Here is a 19914-nt window from a genome sequence, read left to right as displayed (position 1 = left end):
CTATCCAGAGGAGTGCTAGTGCCAGCCTTTTGACTGCAGGTGTTTGCAATTTATTTGTTTTCCAATCTAATTCTGAATGGAAAGTGCTAAAATATGAAATGCAATGGGAAATAACAACTGAATTCTTCACGAGAAATTAACAAAGTGTATGTAATAAATGAAATAATGAAGGGTTCAGAATATCACTCAGTCAGTGCTGTTTTAGTTACATTGATTTTTATTTTTTTAATATACTTGTTTGAAGTTTGTTATTGTGTTGACAATTTTCCCATGAAAATAGCAAAACTCATAAACAGAGAAATCTGTCAGACCGATTTTAAAGTCGACACGTTAAAAATAAATAATATTACAGCTGAATTTAGACTTCTTTAACAGTTGCAAGAAAGGAAGACATGAATTCAAACAAGCTTTTTTAATTCCTTTTTTTATATATATATATTTTTAATATATATATAATTTTTACATTCGTTATGTAGGGCAAAGCTGTCTAAAGTATTTTTCTCATAGTAGACTGCTGGGGTACATTAGGAAATAGGCTAAAACAGTTCTGGGGATGGTTCTCAGTTCGTTACAAGTCTGTTGCTCACAGTTACCAGGGATCATAAGTTTGATGCGAACCGCAGTTTGTCTCCCTCAGGCTCTGTACTTAAGACTGTGGAAGAATCCCTTTGCAGAGGGGCTGCGGGCGGCGTGGCCCCCCAGTTCGGGGGGATGGCTCCTGAGGACATCTGTCGGAAGAGTGAGACACGCTGGGGGACGGTGGCCCGGCTGGCCGGGGGCATGCTGGGGCCAGGGGTGGGCTGCGGGAGGGAGGCGAGGGACTCCCCCACGGTGGGGTGAGGCCTGGCGATCAGGGAGGACATCTCGTGAGGCAGGGAAGGCTGAGAGGCAGAGAGGGGCCGCACCTCCCGGGTCAGGTTGGTGTTGTAGAGGGCCTGGGTGCTCTTGTGGACCTCGTTCTTCTGCACGGCACCAGGCAGCTGCTGCATGAGGGAGAGCTGCGAGGTGGTCGGCGAGACATACCGGACAGTTCGGCCAGCCAGAGCGCTCTGTACGGGTGGGCTGCAGATGGCGGTGGTGTAGGAGCAGGGCGAGAGGATGATGGCTTGCTGGGGCGTCTGCATGCTGGGCGAGGTGGAGTGCAGGTTTCCGTGAGAAAGGCTGCTCACGGTGTAAACAGGAGGAAACTGCATCCTGACACGCGACGATGAGGTGGCGGTGGAGGTGCTGGAGTTCAGCGTGGGCATCTGCTGCAAGCTCACTGGGGCGATGGCCTGCACCATCTCTCTGTCGTGCTTCACGATCTGCTTCAAGATCTCATTCTCCTGGTTGTTGAAAACCCTGATGTTGAGGTCCTTCTGGAACTTCTGCAGGAGGATCGAGTTCTTCTTCCCTTTACAGAGAGGCAGAAGAGTTAGCAAGCCTGACGTGCAGGGGCAGATCCCCACTCTGACTTTGCATTTCAACCCCCATCACTGAGGGCTATATCGGCATTGTAAAAGCCTGAGCAAACACCAGGCTGAGCACTGGCCACAGCTCGGCAGTGAGCCCACTGTGATAGGCTGAGGCGCACTGATCCCCCCAGGAGCCAGGGACCAAAGAGCTCGTCCCTTGTGGCAGAGCAGTGCTGAGCCTCTCCAGGCACCACTGCAGCAACTCACGCTGGCACGCAGCTCCTGACAGCTGGCCTCCACGCACGCCCAGTTCCCCCTCTTTCTGCACCAGCATGGCAGGTTTTCATAACACCATTGTGCTCAAAGACACCTGAACTTTCTGTGCCTCTTCACTTGTAGTGCATTGCTATTACTACAATTATTCTGAAAATGTAACCATGGCAATTTACTGAAAAACAGGGTGGAAAAAGCCACCAGGCACTGCATGTATAATGTCTTTCTCATTGCAAAATGGTCCTAATTTCCACTAAACTGTTACATAAGCTATAAATATATCTGCCATTTAGCACATTCCCTGGAACTAATTATTAGACATTAGTAACCAGTGACCACTAGCTTGCAAGAAATCATCTTTTTAAATATTTGTGAATTAATATGAACTCATGGCTAATGTGACACCTGCTTACACAATAAAGACTGCTATACACTGTGTCCTGATGTTTGCTTGATGGCTCTCAGTGTCTGCAAGATTATGTGTCATCAGATGCACAGGAACACAATTGCACTCAATTGTTTCTTTTTTTCAATAAAACAGTTCATATTTTATCTTTTGTCCTGTGTAGATTTCATATTGTAAACACAGCACTTCAGACGGGATTACTACTCCAAGAGCAGACTGGACTTTACTACTAATATTATTTAAGCACATATTACTTTGAGATTGACTACATTTCCAGAGAGTCTTGAGAGACAAATGATAAGAGTTTGAAAAATCTTGAAAACATAAATTAATGCACTGAGTGTTCAAAATCTGCAAAATACTAAAACAGGTCTATTAAATATTTGAAACCTGTATACATGTATTTAATTTCTTTACTCTTGCTATATTAAAGAAAACAAGTTTTCTTCCAAATCAGGATAAACAATTTTTTATGCATAGCTGCATTTTAAAACCAGTGTCAATAATGATGATCAGAGTGCACTTCTCCCAACCAAAGACCATATATTTTATCTAGTATATCCTATTAGAGAGGTCCAGAATGTCTGGACTGACAACAGCAGACTTCACACACCCTGTTTTGATAATCTACCATATCATTCTGCCTTTCACTTGGATATCGTTGGCCTGCTTTTCTGATTGCAAGCAGATCTCAGTAATGCCAGCGTGCAGCCATCAATGCTAGCAGTGCCCATGTTGTGAGGAAAACGAGAGCCCTGCTGCAAAGGATTAATTCACTTCAACAGACATGGGTTTTGTGAGTGCTGAGAGACTTCAGCTCTTCCCAGCATTATAGATGTCATCTGTAAACTATTTATGTAGGAAAATGTCATCCACTGCTCATGAAACTGCAATAAACCCTATGAGTGCTGAGGGCAGCAAAAGAAATATACGGGATTAATAAATAATACTAATGATAATTAAAGTATACAAAATAATCCTCAGAGGACTATGAGAGCTTTCTAAAATTCAAAGGTTTTTATTATTTAAAAGTGAGCTTGCAGAATTTCTTGTCTGGACACATTTTATTCATAGATCAACAGAACATTTACTGCAGCATAACAGAAATGAAACTTAAGAAGGATTTAATCTGGGCATTTTATCCTTCAACTCAAGGAAAAGAAAAGGTAGAAAGGTTTTAAGAATTCCAAATATGGAAAAAAAATAATACCTATCCTGTCAAGTCTATCAATTGCCACTGTTTCAAAGGCCCTTCTCATCATGGGGTACTCTTCCAGAACCTCGTTGAAGTTGTCCACCGAGAGGGAATAAAGGCGACAGTACGTGTCTGCTCGTACACTGGCAGTTCGACGGCCCTTGGTTAAAAGGCAAATCTCTGGGGAGAGAAAAATTCAACACACACAGGAAACAAAGAAGTTAGTGAACCATGTGAAACTTAAAAACTAGGAAGTGACTTAGTGCTAACAGTACTCAGCAGCAACTTTTCTTTTGCTGTTTACGCAAGGTTGCAGGGGCAATTCTGAAGGTGTTTGATTCTATTTTTGCTACTCTGAAAAAATAACTAATCTCCTTTAAGATCCCTGTTTATAGGTTTTCTCAGTCTAGACTCTGATTTTATCAGGCCTTTTAAAAAATAAAATCTTTAAGTTGTAAGAAATGATCCATCTGCTGTCAAACACAGCTTGCTGACTCAATTAGCCCAAGTGATTCTATTGATTTTTTTGGAAATATTCAGCTGACATAATCGTTCACCAGATTTACTAAACTAATTTAATACATGATATAATGATATATGAATATAAGAACTGCTCCAAGAAAAAATGCTTCAAGCATGAAAATGCCTTCTGTTTCCTTGGGTTCTATGTCCTAAGTATTTTGGGAGAGTAAACTTATGATTTTAGACTTTTTTTCCTCATTGGGCTAAACAACAGAACCCTTTTAACCTCTGCTTACTCCATTTGATTAGTCTAGTAGACTTTCTCTGCAAGTGCCTCCAACAGGAATTCATCATTCTGCAACAGAGGAGACCAAAGCCATATGCAGAGTCCCAATAAACAGCCCCAATCTTGCAACTGCTGATTCCTGAACCCGCAGGAAGAGGGTTACTAGATAAAGGCCAAAGTCAATGCCCGAGGCCTATAATGTGCTGGTTTTGGCTGGGGTAGAGTTAATTTTCTTCATAGTAGCTAGTATGGGGCTTTGTTTTGGATCTGTGCTGGAAACAGTGTTGATAACACAGGGATGTTTTAGTTATTGCTGAGCAGTGCTTACACAGAGTCAAGGCCTTTTCTGCTTCTCCCTTTTCTGCGAGTAGGCTGGGGGTGCACAAGAAGTTGGGAGGGGACACAGCCGGGACAGCTGACCCCAACTGACCAAAGGGATATTCCATACCATATGACATCATGCTCAGCAATAAAAAGCTGGGGGAAGAAGGAAGGGGGGGATGTTCAGAGTGATAGCGTTTATCTTCCCAAGTAACCGTTACGCGTGATGGAGTCCTGCTTTCCTGGAGATGGCTGAACACCTGCCTGCCGATGGGAGGTGGTGAATGAATTCCTTGTTTTGCTTTGCTTGTGTGCATGGCTTTTGCTTTACTTATTAAACTGTCTTTATCTCAACCCACAAGTTTTTTCACTTTTACTCTTCTGATTCTCTCCCCCATCCCACTGTGGGGGGAGTGAGCGAGCGGCTGTGTGGTGCTTAGTTGCTGGCTGGGGTTAAACAACGACAAAAACATATGGGGTAGAATAAGAGAGGCACATAAATCCATCTTAGGGATGTTTCCCAATAGAAGTCTTCAATATTCAGACATGTTATATAAGTCCTCATATGTTTGTAAAGCTGTCAAACTCACAATATTGCTGATATGTCACTTTTTAAATGCATATATGATAATTCTTTTCCGCACCTTCACCCCTCTTTTCAACGAAGATTTACATTAGAAAAGTTTAAGTGAGGCTTAGTATTACTTAAAATAAAAGAATATTTAACACAGTATTACATAGAGTCAGTTAGAATTATTTTTCATTATATATTCCAGTTAGCTAGAAGTGAAGCTCTTTGCAGGAGACTTCAAAATTAAAAACAATTTGGAAGCTTCTTTCAAATTGTCTATCCATTCTTACCTATCTATCCATATTCCCTAAAAAGGAAAAATAAAATATGGGTTTTTTTAGATCACAACTCGTGTTTTATTAAACATTCAAGTTAATTTATATTAAAATACAAAAAATTAAAAAGTCAGTTGCAAAAAGAAGTGTTTGAGTTGATCCCATTTTCAAGTTTGGGAATAAGAACACACTTAGAAATAGAAACAATTCTTGGGCTCAGGCAGAGTGGGAGATCGTTTCCCTACCCAGTTCTAGCAGTTAAGAGCAGTGAGTTCATATTTGTTCATATTTAAATACTAGCAGTGGGCTAGGAAACTGTCTCCTACCCTGCTTGTATGTTTATCACAAACTATCATTCTCAACGAAGTGTGGAAATACAAATATTCTTCATTAACAAAAATAAAAAATTCTGAAGGCTTTACTACAGATGTATAATGTGCTAGCATAGTTCTTTCTTGTATGTCTTTAACAAAACACATTTTTTTATTAATCTAGAATGTAAAGATGGTTTTCAGTCTCATACTTCTTGTTGAAGAATTTCCACATGCCACCTAACCCTGAAGGCTTAGGGGCTAAGATTCTTAAATAATAGTGGATAAACCTGTGGTGGGTTGATCCTGGCTAGATGCCAGGTGCCCACCAAAGCCGCTCTATCACTCCCCTCCTCAAATGGACAGGGGAGAGAAAATATTACGAAAGGCTCATGGGTCGAGATAAGGACAGGGAGATCACTCAGCAATTACCATCACGGGCAAAACAGACTCGACTTGGGGAAATTAACTTAATTTATTGCCAATCAAATCAGAGCAGGATAATGAGAAATAAAACCAAATCTTAAAACACCTTCCCCCCACCCCTCCCTTCTTCCCAGGCTTAACTTTACTCCTGATTTTCTCTACCTCCTCCCTCCCGAGCAGCACAGGGGGACAGGGAATGGGGGTTGTGGTCAGTTCATCACACGTTGTTTCTGCTGCTCCTTCCTCCTCAGGGGGAGGACTTCTCACACTCTTCCCCTGCTCCAGTGTGGGGTCCCTCCCATGGGAGACAGTCCTCCATGAACTTCTCCAACATGAGTCCTTCCCACAGGCTACAGTTCTTCACAAACTGCTCCAGTGTGGGTCCCTTCCACAGGGTGCAGTCCTTCAGGAACAGACTGCTCCAGCATGGGTCCCCCGTGGGGTCACAAGTCCTGCCAGCAAACCTGCTCCAGCATGGGCTCCTCTCTCTCCATGGGTCCACAGGTCCTGCCAGGAGCCTGCTCCAGCACAGGCTTCCCACGGGGTCACAGCCTCCTTTGGGTGCATCCACCTGCTCTGGTGTGGGGTCCTCCACGAGCTGCAGGTGGATATCTGCTCCACTGTTAACCTCCATGGGCTGCAGGGGGACAGCCTGCCTCACCACGGTCTTCACCAGGGGCTGCAGGGGAATCTCTGCTCCAGCGCCTGGAGCACCTCCTCCCCCTCCTTCTTCCCTGACCTTGGTGTCTGCAGAGTTGTTCCTCTCACATATTCTCATTCCCCTCTCCCCGCTGCTGTTGTTGCACCGGAGGTTTTTTCCCCCCTTCTTAAATATGTTATCACAGAGGCGCTGCCACCGTCGCTGATTGGCTCAGCTTTGGCCAGCAGCAGGTCCATCTTGGAGCCGGCTGGCATTAACTTTATCGGACATAGGGGAAGCTTCTAGCAGCTTCTCACAGAAGCCACCCCTGTAGCCCTTCCGCTAACAAAACCTTGCCACGCAAACCCAATACAAAATCAAAAAGTACATTAACATAGGATCAGTGCTAGTATTGAATGTATTTAAACCCCAACAGCTTTGGGGAGAATTTACAGAAACTAATGGCTATTGTAAGAGTCTTGACCTAATGTCCCTCACAAAACCTGATGCCCATGAAATAATGACAGTTTACTGTAAATAGCCAGCCAGGTCAAACAGAAGTCAATCCTTTCCTCTTCTATCCCCTAGCTCAGCCTGACCCCTTCTCCTCTGATTGAACCCACTGCATTTTGGTTACAAGAGTGAGAAGGACATTTTGCCCAAAGGGAGCAGTTAAATGCAGCAAATGACTGCTCCATTTCCTAAGTAAGTTTTACGATATGTGGTTGAATTTATAGATAACTTAACTAGCTGGAAAATCTGTGTGACTAATGATCACCTCTTGATTTTCAATTTTCTCCACTTAAAATTGCTGCAAACAATACTAAAGACATAAGGAGGTGTCTTCTGCTGTAGTCAACAAATAAATATACTTGAGTCTAAAAACATCACATGCCCAAAACAAACGTTGACTATGGATCCCAAGCATTCTGAAGAGTGTAAAAAATAATGGAGAAAGTACTGTTTTCATCATTATTAATCTAGAACATTGTATTTTAGATTACTTCAATAAGAAGGATAGGAAGAAACCATAAGAAACAATGCTAGATTTCATCGCAGAACAATGGGACCATGGAATTCATGGACATTACTGCAATAAATATCATTACTTTTTCCCCTTCTTTCCTCTTCCATTATTCTTGTCAAGTAAGGAGAATTGAAAGAATCACTGTAAACTATACATCATATTCTGCAAACCCTGTCAGCCCACAACTTATGGTTGAAGAGCATCTTTTTGGAAGGCTCTTAATAACCATGATAGTCTTCTAGTTAGATACGACAATAAAGGATGGGTCAGAAAATATATGAGAAATGTCCCAGAGCCTAGAAACTGATCAGGGAGTGCCACCGTGGAGCCTGACTGCTCAGGAAGCAGGGAAAGCTTCATGTTCTCAGCTCCAGTTGAATGGTCTCATTCAAAAGATGAACTACATCCTTCTGACAGAAAAAGTACCATGTGATGAACACCCATAAAATGCATTTCCAGCAATGTTTCTTGACTGATTAGAGTTGTATTATAGTCACTGATACATCATCTATATTGCTTTGTTATATGTATCAATAGTATCATTTGTACTCTGGCCACAAGACTAATGTGCTTGTTAATTATATGTGTTCTGCATTTAAGTTCATTTCATCTATTAGCTATTTGTTTGGAACAAACTCTCAAGCATAATAAGACATAATAGATGAAATCTCATTTACTTGGACCAGAGAGCAAGAACAGAGAATGCCAAAATGTGTTCCCATCAAACACTTGTGTTCCTTTAAATAAATCAAAGTAATTTTTTTTTTACAAATAAATAAACAATAGATTTCATGAAGAGAACAAAGTAATGAAAATATCCACGATATATTTAAAATGAGTCTTAGTGGCATCAAGTACACCAGGTGCCCTCAACAATTATGCTCTCCTTGACGTTCAATTGATTTAAATGGACTATGAAAAACAATCAATAGCACAGGAGTGTGCAGTGAAACACAAAGGGCACAGACTATTTTCAAACAGCTTGGACAAACAAGGTTCTTTATTAGCATAAAAAGAAAGCAGTGGCAGCATATTACTCACTAATATTCCCATCTGCGGTTGGCATGGTGCACTGTCTTCATGCTGACACTTTCAAAGTGTCAAATGCTTTATCTTTCCTTTCCAAACATAAGAATGTCTTCAGTTCCAATTAATAATTATGTATTAGGCTACAGTGAACCTGTAATTCAACTCTTAATGCAAGTTTTACTTTAATTATTTAATCCCTTTGGACAACTGTTCCCTAGAACATTCTGAAACAAATGTCAATCACTGCACTAATGAAAAATGACTATTTGAAAGCACTAAACAATGCTAAAAACCTTAATTTGTTCTTACAGTCCATATTTAATACAAATGCAATTAATTTATCTGTGAAAATCACAAGTTCTGCTAGCATAAGATCTTTCCCACAGAACAATGCAGCTCTCAAAAGAACATTGAAAAGGGCTCAAATACCCTGTACTTTTTGCTGTCAAGACATTGAACTAAAACCCACAATAATAAAAGTTTGAAGCTAAGCCTGTTCTGAAGGTTATAATTATAATAATCAAAACTGATCAACAATATATCAGTTGCACACATACATGGCAGCATTTCAGTAGGAGCATCAGGTTCAGTTTTTGGAACACCTTGAATTTCTAAAGAAGCTTGCCCATATCTGTATCTTGTAAAACAGGAGACATGTAGATCGTATTTTATTATTGCATTAGTGTGACAAAACACTCTGGATAGGAAATTCTACATACCTGAAAGACAGCACTAAGGAAGACTGATTTTGGGAAAGCCTGAATGAGTGAAGGTGAATGACACAACCCATAGGATGACTCTGAAAGAACTAGGATTAGTAGGCCTTTTGTAAGGGCCACAGTTTTGGTACCAACTGAGATCAGGTTCATAGTTCTTGTGGACTATATTGATATGCCACTGTAGGTGCTAATTTTCCCCCTCCCCTGTTGCTATGTGATTCCTAAACATTTTTTTCCTCAAGAAAATAACTGGGGATGTGGGAGCAGTTCACCTCTAGCACCATTTGTGCATTGCTTTCTTAGTCTTTGCTGGATTGGTACATGGACTGGCTACCCTAGCAATAATTTCCTGTTTCCAATTTATATAGACCTATGAAAAACCTTTTTTCCTCTGGGAAGCAGTACAGCTTAGCTGACAGTGTGGCACCTATCCATTAACTGTCAGTTCATTTTCCATATAAATTATACTCCAGATGTAATTACTCAACTTTCTATGTCACATTAACATTTGACTAGAGATTGAGAAACTTCAAAAATCAAAATAACAATATAAAATTGCCTTGAAGACAAAATGTGTCCACAAACAGATAAGCTGTGCTGATAAAGGAAACAGTTATGAGTCAAATAGCTGGTTTATTAAAAGATATCAAACTGGTCCTGTCTCCATGGAACATATTTCTTAGCTTAGGATGGTATATAGTAATATGTAGAAAATTAATACAATGAATTATTATCGTATGCACAGCTTTGTTTTGCAAGAACACAAAGACCAGAATGAAAGCAAAAGTTCACTTTACTAGGTGCGGGAATTAATTATTTGTAGTAATGAATAAGTTAGTTTTAACTAGTATTTTAGCCATATAGCGCTCTCCATATTAAAATCAAGTAAAAATAACTAGCAATTTCTATGCATTTGTGAACTACAGCAGTTTATTAAGTGCTCTGTCCCCTTCCAAAGCTATAACAGGTTTCCTATCATCTGTCATATTCAACATTACAGGATCTAATGAAGTGTCCTTCCAGCTGAGGATAGCTGACTTTTGCTTTAGTTCCTCAGCAGGAAACTTATTTCATCATGTAGCAGGCGTATACATTGCTGTGCAAGTGGGCAAGCAGCTATTCAGATCATCTGGTTACTTTCAGCAGCAGAAGAAAGATGGAAAATCAAAGCAATTCAAAGGCTTGGGTCAGTTGGTCTAACATATTTGGGAATGTTTTATGAGAACGGGACAGCAGATTAGAATATTGTTTATTTTATAGAGAGCAATGAGTTACTAAACTATTATAGACAGAACGTAGATGTATGACAGCTCTTTGCATCCCCCCATACTTTCGTGCCTTTTTATAGCAAGTCCTGTAAGTCTTCAGAGCACGTTTCCCAAAACTACCAGGTTTAGGTAATTCTCCCTAACTCTTCATAACAGCAACTCTTTGGCACAGTGCTAAGATCAATAGTTCTTGATTTCCTTCAAGCTACTGAAGTTGTCCACTGACCAGAAACTAGCTAACAGGCGCCACCTTGGTGTGCCAGTCACAGGAAGGGACAGTAACCTTCAACCTGGGGCACTCTGCTCCCAGCTTTACAACAGGTAATGTGAGTGATATTTTTTCTTTAGCAAAGGACTATATAAACTTCAAGCAATTAAAAAAAAATCAATAAGCTTCTTGAGAAATGGAGAATCCTTCAGAAATTGAGTGATTTCCCAGTTCTGTGTTGACGTAACCATCTCTAATACAGAAAACGGAGAGAAGCTGTTTCATATGATAAAAATGTGATTGCTTTAACATATACTTTTGTATGTCTGTCTCCTTTTTCTTTATTAAACTCTGGAAAGCATCAAATACATCTATCTTTATTTTTTCTAAGTTTTTAACATATTCTTTTTATCTTTCAATATATTATCATTAGTGCACAAAATGGAAAACCCAGGGATATGCTGCTTTTTGTTATAAACACTAAAATGACTAACACCAAGTCTTATGATTAGTCAGAATGTAACTTACACAAATTAAATGAGTTTCAGTAATTTATTTTCTCCACAATAATAATTAAATGCTATGCCAGATAGCTATGTGGATTTTGTTTTGCAAAACAGTATTTACATTCACAATAGTCAAGACTTTGGAGGAAAAAAAAAAGCAATTCATATCCCCCAAATCCATATCTATGGAGTGGATGGAAATGAAAAGGCTCAGGTAACACTTAGCTCTGAATTCAGTCTTATATTTACAAAACTTTAAAATATAGTCACTGCTCAACAAGAACATTACCGCAGCAAAGGAGTGAATTTAAGGAGGAAGGAAAATGGAGACAATTACTGCCTTTTACAGCCAGGTTTGTAATCTGGACTGTCCAAAAGAAAGGTATGCAAAACCTACATCTTTTCCCACCTTATTTATACTAAATATGGAACTGCAGACAAGACAGTTTGAGTTTGTCAGAGTGAGCAATAGCAGACAGTGCCTGCATGACCTCTTCATTTAAAACCTGCCAACAACAATTGTCTGTAAAGTTGCTTTCAGATATCCGGGCTCATCAACTGGAGAGAGGGTTCATGAAGGAGGCCTGGATACACTGCTGAGTAGTTACTATTTTGAAGAGGGACTGAAAATGGCCAATTACAATTAAGGGTCCAAAACAACTTCCTTAAAGCCTCAGTTTCAGTTTCCTGTCACTTTTTGAACTCTTTACCTAAACCTAATTTAAATTTAACTATTTGTGATAGTTGTTGTCCTTATATAGTCATCCTATTTAAAAAAAAAAAAAAAAAAAGAAACCAGGTCAGTTTCTTTCATATTTTTATTGCCTGTTTCCAGTCATTTGATATTTCTGGCTCTGAAGACCCTGACACATGAGTTCTCAGCATGTTCATTGTTTATTTTTTTAAAATTTCATTTAATTTAACAGGGCAAATAAAAGAAATAGAAAATGTGCCCTAACCAGCAAGATTGAAATTGTCAACTTTTTAAACAGATAAAGATTAGAAAAAGGTGAATTACGTCCCTATTAACATAGCAATTAAAAATGCAAAAGTTTATCTCATTCAGTAAGCTAGAGACTCATGCTTACTGACTTGTGTCATTGCAAGTTAGGAACACGATTCTTGTTTGCAAATACCTGTCCCTCCTTGCCAGCACCCTTACTGGCTGAGATAATTTCTCCATCATGAAGATATGTCATATATCTGAAGATAGGAAGAGAATGAAATGGGGACTATTTTCTCTTGTTAACTCAAATTCTCCTGAGAAAGCTGACAGAAGAGAACAGATAGAAGAGAAGCTTAGAATCATTATATAAAATAGAAATGCAAGTCCTTATTTTATCTTCAATGCTGTTTATAACAGAGCATCCATATATTTTTGTTCTACTTTAATGAAGTGTCTTTCTACCAAGAGAGACTAAGATAGTCTATTTATTATCTTTTAAAAACTCATAATTTGGATGATATTAATTTAATTTTCATATTAAAAAATTAAGCTTAGATTCTAAGACAATGTGCCTAAGTACAGATTCAGCTTTTATACTGGCTGAGTCAAAGTCCAAAAGTGACTTTTTTCCATTCATTTATGCCTACTTTTGTTCAGATGGATGCCTGTTCCCTTTTGAAAAAAGCCACTTAGTTCCTTATGTGTTATGCTCTTGTCATCTTGAGTTTGGCAAACAATAACAGTTACAAATTAGACTATTCAACTTGAATTTAAGTAAGTGGACTGTAAAAATATTGCACTTCATTTTTTCCATTAATTTATTAAACAAATGATCTCTCTGATCAGAACTGTCACTTCTGAATTAAATATTTAGATTAAATATTTAATCTAAACTCAAATATTTAGTTTAAATTCTACTGTGTAAAAGTGAAGGTAATTGCAAAATCAGCTTCTGGTTTATCTGTGTTGGTCACTTCAAATTTCCAAGCTACACTGATGTGACATTTTGCTTGTGTCTAGTATAGACACTCTTAGGTATAAAGATTAAATTAAAAATTATTTATATTATTCATTAATTCACAGAATTAGAATTATAATTTGGTTTGATGACTATGTTCTTTAGATACCAGGAATTATTATTAGCATTATTATTATTAACATTGTTAAATATACATTTTAGTTTTTGCTAATTAATAAAACTCCTAAAACCAAATCCACTTCTACCTTTTAGCATCACAGAGTAAGTTATTTTCTAACTTCTTTAAAAGTCTCTTAGACTTTTAAAAAGAATAAATAGCAAGAAGTTCTTCTGACTGCATAGTATTTTCTATATAAAATATGGTGTCAAAAGAACAACATAATGCAGAACAAGGAATTATGCTATACCATGAGGAAATTGTATCCTCAAAATGGCAGACTAGTCTGTGCCAAAAAGACATTTCATTTTTAGGACCTCTTGCAGACAATACTTTTAGAAAAATGGTTTATACTGTTCACCTGAAAAGTATTTTATAAATGAGTTGGTAAGGAGACCTGGAGATCCTGCTCCCTTAAAGCGTTTAATTGTGTACTTGCCATTAAGAATGTGAATAATCACACCTCAGGGAGGCTACTTATAATTAATTATGTATTTCAGTGTGGTGCTGGATTGGAGTATGAATACTGAGAGACTTAATTCACCGCTACCTTGAATAAGAAGTAGCCATATGCAGTGTTTTTGCAAAATGTAAAACTGTATCATATCATATTGTCCAGGTATAAATCACAAGGTGTAAAGCAGTGAGCAGACAGGCATTTTAACAGCATTTCCTCTATTTATAATCAATATTATACTGCAAATCCTTAAAAGTAGACCATCAAAAGGAAGTACCTAGAGTGTACCCAGAAAAAAAAAAGTGGCAAAATATAATCTAAAGTGACTCAACATTTCCCATGGTATTATTTTCCAATGCACTGGTCTAAAATATACTGACAGTTGCTGTTCAGAAATGGGGAAAAGCTCCATCAATAATAGGTAGGTCAAAGTAGTTCTGTCTAACTGGCCTTCTACAAGCTGAAGCAAATGCAAGATACAATTTATTAGAATTTTAAGTGTGTAAGGATAACTGTTAAAACAGTATTAAATAATTTAGGCAAAATAAAATATTTTAAAATCTAAAGTATTCCATGAACTACATGTTATAAAAAATAAAGGGAGGAAAAGGCCTTTCCAGAAGGGAAGGAGAACTTGCAGAGCCAGAGCTCATTATGATGACTAAAGGAGCCCTAAGAGCCACACGTGGAACCAATTGAGTAAGAGGAAGGAAATTGCTGGAAAGGAGTTCTTTTACTAAAACCAACTTCTCTTTAGTTTATTACACTCCTGCGTGTTTGTTGTTGTTATTAATCATGAGACATTTTGAATCACCAACATATATAATATTATTATGGAGTGATTCTGATATCATTTACTCCAGCAAAAATCAGAATTGCCTTGTATCAGTGGTATTACACCAGTTTATACCAATGTATATTGGTATAATGTAAATTAGATTAGTATTAGGTTCATTTGATATATTATTATTTCTGCTCTGTAAAGCCTCAGTAAATGATGAACTATGCTTCTCTATAAGCAAAAGACTCATATTCTTTTGCTTCATCTGTAAAGACTTCAAAATCTCTGCTTTTTACCAATTTTATGTGTCTAGTGAGGAAGAAATATGCAATCTGTTCAGTAATTCCTCCTATCACAAAATGTCTTTGAGTAATTTCTAATACAATCATCTGGTACTCAGAGGAAAAGGTTCAGTAGGACTGAAACCTGGCAATTTCCTCCTTACCATTTACTACTGGAATTATAGCATAAATGAGTTTGAAATACTGAGGTATTAAAGAAGAGAAACACAAGTATGTACTTAGACAGACAAAAAAAATGGGGAGGTCTCATTCTCCACTGCTGCGTACTTAACAAAGACTTTACATTTTCAGTATTGTAAACTGCAAATACTCAAAACCATGGACCAGATGACCAAAAAAAAAAAAAATTAGCCATCACAACATCCTCAAAATACAATTGCTTACGTTTTTCACCTGCCTCCCTGTATTGGGTTTGCGTGGCAAGGTTTTGGTAGCGGGGGGGCTACAGGGGTGGCTTCTGTGAGAAGCTGCTCGAAGCTTCCCCTATGTCCGATAAAGTTAATGTCAGCGGGTTCCAAGACGGACCCGCCGCTGGCCAAGGCCGAGCCCATCAGCAACAGTGGTAGCGCCTCTGTGGTAACATATTTAAGAAAGGGAAAAGAAGTTACAGGGGAGTTGCAGTTGCAGCCAGAGAGAGCGGAGTGAGAAGATGTGAGAGCAACAACTCCGCAGACACCAAGGTCAGTGAAGAAGGAGGGGGAGGAGGTGCTCCAGGCACCGGAGCAGAGATTCCCCTGCAGCCCCTGGTGAAGACCATGGTGAGGCAGGCTGTCCCCCTGCAGCCCATGGACATCCATGGTGGAGCAGATATCCACCTGCAGCCCGTGGAGGACCCCACGCCGGAGCAGGACTTGTGACCCCGCGGGGGACCCATGCTGGAGAAGTCTGTTCCTGAAGGACTGCACCCCATGGAAGGGACCCATGCTGGAGCAGTTCGTGAAGAACTGTAGCCTGTGGGAAGGACTCACGTTGGAGAAGTTTGTGGAGGACTGTCTCCTGTGGGAGGGACCCCACGCTGGAGCAGGGGAAGAGTGTGAGTCCTCCTCCCCCTGAGGAGGAAGGAGCAGCAGAAACAACATGTGATGAACTGACCCAAACCCCCATTCCCTGTCCCCCTGCGCCGCTCAGGGTGGGAGGAGGTAGAGAAAATCAGGAGTAAAGTTAAGCCCAGGAAGAAGGGAGGGGTGGGGGGAAGGTGTTTTAAGATCTGGTTTTATTTCTCATTATCCTGCTCTAATTTGACTAGTAATAAATTAAACTAATTTTTCCCCAAGTCGAGTCTGTTTTGCCTGTGACGGTAATTGGTGAGTGATCTCCCTGTCCTTATCTCGACCCATGAGCCTTTCATTTTATTTTTTCTCCCCTGTCCAGCTGAGGAGGGGGAGTGATAGAGCGGCTTTGGTGGGCACCTGGCATCTAGCCAGGGTCACTCCCGATTCTTCCTCTCTGTCCCAGGAAGGCTGAATTCAAGTGTGTTCATATCAAGCTTACAATTCAACTTAGCTGCACACATGCAGTCAGGTTTCCCTACTTGCTGTTCAAAAGGGTTAGGTGTAAGCACCTTCCTGCTCCCTTTCCAGCTTCTGAAGGTTGCTTTAGGCTTGTTCACACATTCTCTTGCCACTTGCATTTTCTTCCCTTTCCCATTAATCTCATGCCCACAACGTTCCCCTGCACTCACAGTTCCTCTGTCTCATATTTCTTTGCACCACTCACAACCTGACTCCTACCCACACAGTCCTCTCTCTGTTGACCTCCATCTAGCTCTCCACACTCTTCTGACCTCCCCTATGGTTTTGTCCTATGTGTTAACATAGTCTACCTTCTCCTGACCATCCACTCACTCCTGACATTCTTCATTCACATTTTACTCTCCCTGCCCATCCTACAGACACAGCTAGAAGGAGAAGGTTATAATTTTCATTGAGGGCACCCTTGTTTCCCCTTGTATGAAAACTGTGTCAGTCTCAGTGGGAGAAGTTCCATTTTCTTTTATTTGTAAAGAGAAAAGACATATTTACTGTTTTGCTGAAAGTAGCAGCAATCCCATTCCTAATAATGGGGAAGTGGAAGATATTTTAGAAAACAGGATAAAAAGTGAAGGAAGGCATAAAAAATCCATAGATGTTTAGGAAAAATGAGTATTGTGGTATTTCCTCAAAAATAACAAGATATGGTCCTGAAGAATCCTATGAAAGCAGCTATAGAGTATTAAAATCCTGGAATTCTCCACTGGTAACTGTGGCTTACATCATTTCACTGATGTAGAAATGAATATATAACTGAGCAATATAGTGAAAATTAGCATCATGTACTATTCATTGCCTAATTCCTTTCCCTTCTATAAAAACTCACACAAGCACATCATGTAAGGACAGGGGTTCTAAGTTAAGGTAATAAAAAGTTACTGTTTTCTTTAAATGTCAGTAAAAAGAAAAGGAAAATGGATTGTCCTGAATCTTTATGAAACAATCCTTCCACTGATCCATGTCTGTTCAAGAAATAATTTATGTCACTCTTTAAAACATTTCCTCTGTGGTCATTACTGAAAGGTTTGAAAGAACATAGTCAACCTCAAATCACACTTTTTTTTCTGAACATATTTATATATCTATTTTGTTATTCCAATAATTGGGGGACATCATTGGTTTTTGGTACGTTGACTGCAGATCTGAGGGAGTGTAGGCTGGTCAGTATTTCTCACTTGCTCCCTTACATGTTTTGTGTATTCTGTCGAAGAGGAAGTGGGGGTGAGGGTAGGGAGGTACATGGCCTAGGGAAAAGGATAATACCAGAAATTACTTTCAAATTCATACTAGTACTTGGAGTAGATATGTAGGATGATAATATCCTTCAATTAGGATATTGAAGGACAAAAAACTTGTTGGGATCAAAATTAGCATCCTACATGCTGCTGGGCTAAGTAATGCTCCTGCACACAAAGTTCAAGAAAATTAGATTTATGAACACACATGAAGGTTAAGAGATAAGATGCTCTTCCCACAGGAATACCAACGAACAAACCACAGTGTCTCTGTGGCTACTGTCTTGTACTTACTCCTTCCCTCCAGAAAGGAGAAACCAGTGAGCACAGATGAGGAAAGAGGCAGACAGTAATCAAGCCCAGATCTATGGAGGGCTCTCTAGAGTTACCACTCTGCACCTCCCTCAAAAATCAATGTAAAGCAGAGGTGAAATGTAGCCTGATTAATCAATTCCATTGATGGTTATTCAAGCACATTATTTTTGAGAATTTCTAAGCAATTGTAAGGTTTATCTAGTTTCATGTGTGACTTATAACACCCAGATCCATAGGGAAGCCTGTTTTTTAATTAAGAACAAAGATCAGGCAAGAGAATGTAAATGTTCAGCAGCATCTCAGTCTTCAAACCTCCAGCTATTTCCTCTCTTTATTACTGCAACTTTCGTTTTTTCAGGCTCTCACTCTCCCAACAGTCTCCATTCAAGCCTCTCCCAAATACTGGTGACACTGCTTTGGCTCTTGTTAAATCATGGCTTTCACATTAACCTCCAGTTCTCCAACAATTACAGGGTGTCAGAAGTTTTCTATTAATACATTGTTGTCAATACTCAAACATTTTAAATATTGTAAGTTTGATAAACGTTTTCCAAATCCAAGGTGGGATGTCAGTGAAACCCTCCATGAGTTCTCAAGGCAAGCCTGCATCTCCAGGGACGACTCCTGAATCTCCCCAGAGCCAGGGCCCCTGGGAAACACAAACTCTGGGACATACCTGACATCCAACAGTTAGTACCTCTGAGCTGGGACTGTGAACTTCCAATTCATAAGACATTTGAAAATTGAAAAAAGATCTGTTTAGGTATGGCACATCCCTCCCACCTGTGTGTCCTTCCCTTGCTTGTGAGAGCACAAGTGTTGATATTGATTTATTGAGTCACAACTGGGAGCTATACAGTTGAAGTTGAAGTTATAAGCTGCAGCTTCTTAAACAGTATCTCAGCCTCAGATTTTGCATGTCTCCATTAGGCAAAAAAAGGGGGTTATTGGTCTTAGGATTTGAACACAGGCATATTCTTCCAGCTTGTTATTATTCCACTGTGCAGCATTTCTTGTGTCTGCTTTGGCCAGGAAGCTTTACTCAGATTCTGATACACGTTTCAGGGAAAGAACATCTTCTCCAGAGATAAGAGAATATTAGAAATTTTTTTTCTGCTTTGACAAACCAAACCTTTTCAATTCACAGTTATCTGATGTGCAGCTTGTTTCCTCTCTTTTCAGCTGCAGTCAAATAGGTATTTCTTCTCCAGGGTCTGAAACACACTTCTGGGAATTCACAATGCTATATGGTATTCTGTTAAAACAGATCTGAATCACAACACTTTGGATCTCAGGGCACTTCCTTTCTCAGGTTCTTTCTCCCTGTGTCCTCTCCTCTCCTCTCCTCGTTACATCAAGCAGCAGCTATCATCTCCCATTTGCCCCAGCAGCTGTTAGGGTTTGGATGGATTTGCCCCCGTTTTTGCCCCCCTTGTCTCATCCCAACTGCAGTTTGGATGAACAAAACTGCTTTGGTATGCAGTGTAATAAGTTCTTGTGATGTCTGGATATTGGAAATAGCTTATTTTTTGTCTGCATTCCTGCTAAGAAGGGCAGTGGATGAACAGGATGAGCTAAGTAGTTGTTTGCATTGCAACAGGCTAACAGTTATGTAAAATACTTTCATGTGCAATCTCCTCTGATCCTCTGCTGGTTCAGAGGAGTATTATGGCCAGATTCAGCACACAGGCTCTTGCAAACTCATTTTCATAAACTAGGGCACTGCTAAGCATAGAGAAGACCAAGACCAAGGTTGCTCTGTTTCTTCATCCTCAGCATTTACCTTTTCTTTCTCCTTAATCTCCTGTCTTCAGCATCTACAGTTTAAGCCCATGGGATAAGCACAAGACCTCTTTACTGAAGTGCTTCTACAAATACTGGTACAAATCACCTTGC

The 19914-nt window shown here is 39.6% G+C and overlaps 1 protein-coding gene across 1 annotated transcript in view; it reads right to left on the bottom strand.

Moving 5' to 3' along the window:
* Positions 1-599: 599 nt before the first annotated feature.
* LOC127029014 (potassium/sodium hyperpolarization-activated cyclic nucleotide-gated channel 1-like) overlaps positions 600-19914 on the bottom strand; it is a 119104-nt gene continuing 99789 nt past the window's right edge. The window contains exons 6-7 of the mRNA XM_050914684.1: positions 3284-3448; positions 600-1393 (exon numbers count right to left, since the gene is read on the bottom strand). Coding sequence (XP_050770641.1) covers positions 600-1393; positions 3284-3448 — 959 coding nt within the window. The remainder of the gene's footprint in view (positions 1394-3283; positions 3449-19914) is intronic.

This window comes from Gymnogyps californianus, unplaced genomic scaffold, assembly GCF_018139145.2.
Source record: "Gymnogyps californianus isolate 813 unplaced genomic scaffold, ASM1813914v2 HiC_scaffold_61, whole genome shotgun sequence".
NCBI classification, from domain to species: Eukaryota; Metazoa; Chordata; class Aves; order Accipitriformes; family Cathartidae; genus Gymnogyps; species Gymnogyps californianus.
Note: the sequence above shows the minus strand (reverse complement) of the source record. Positions and strands in the feature narration are given on the sequence as shown.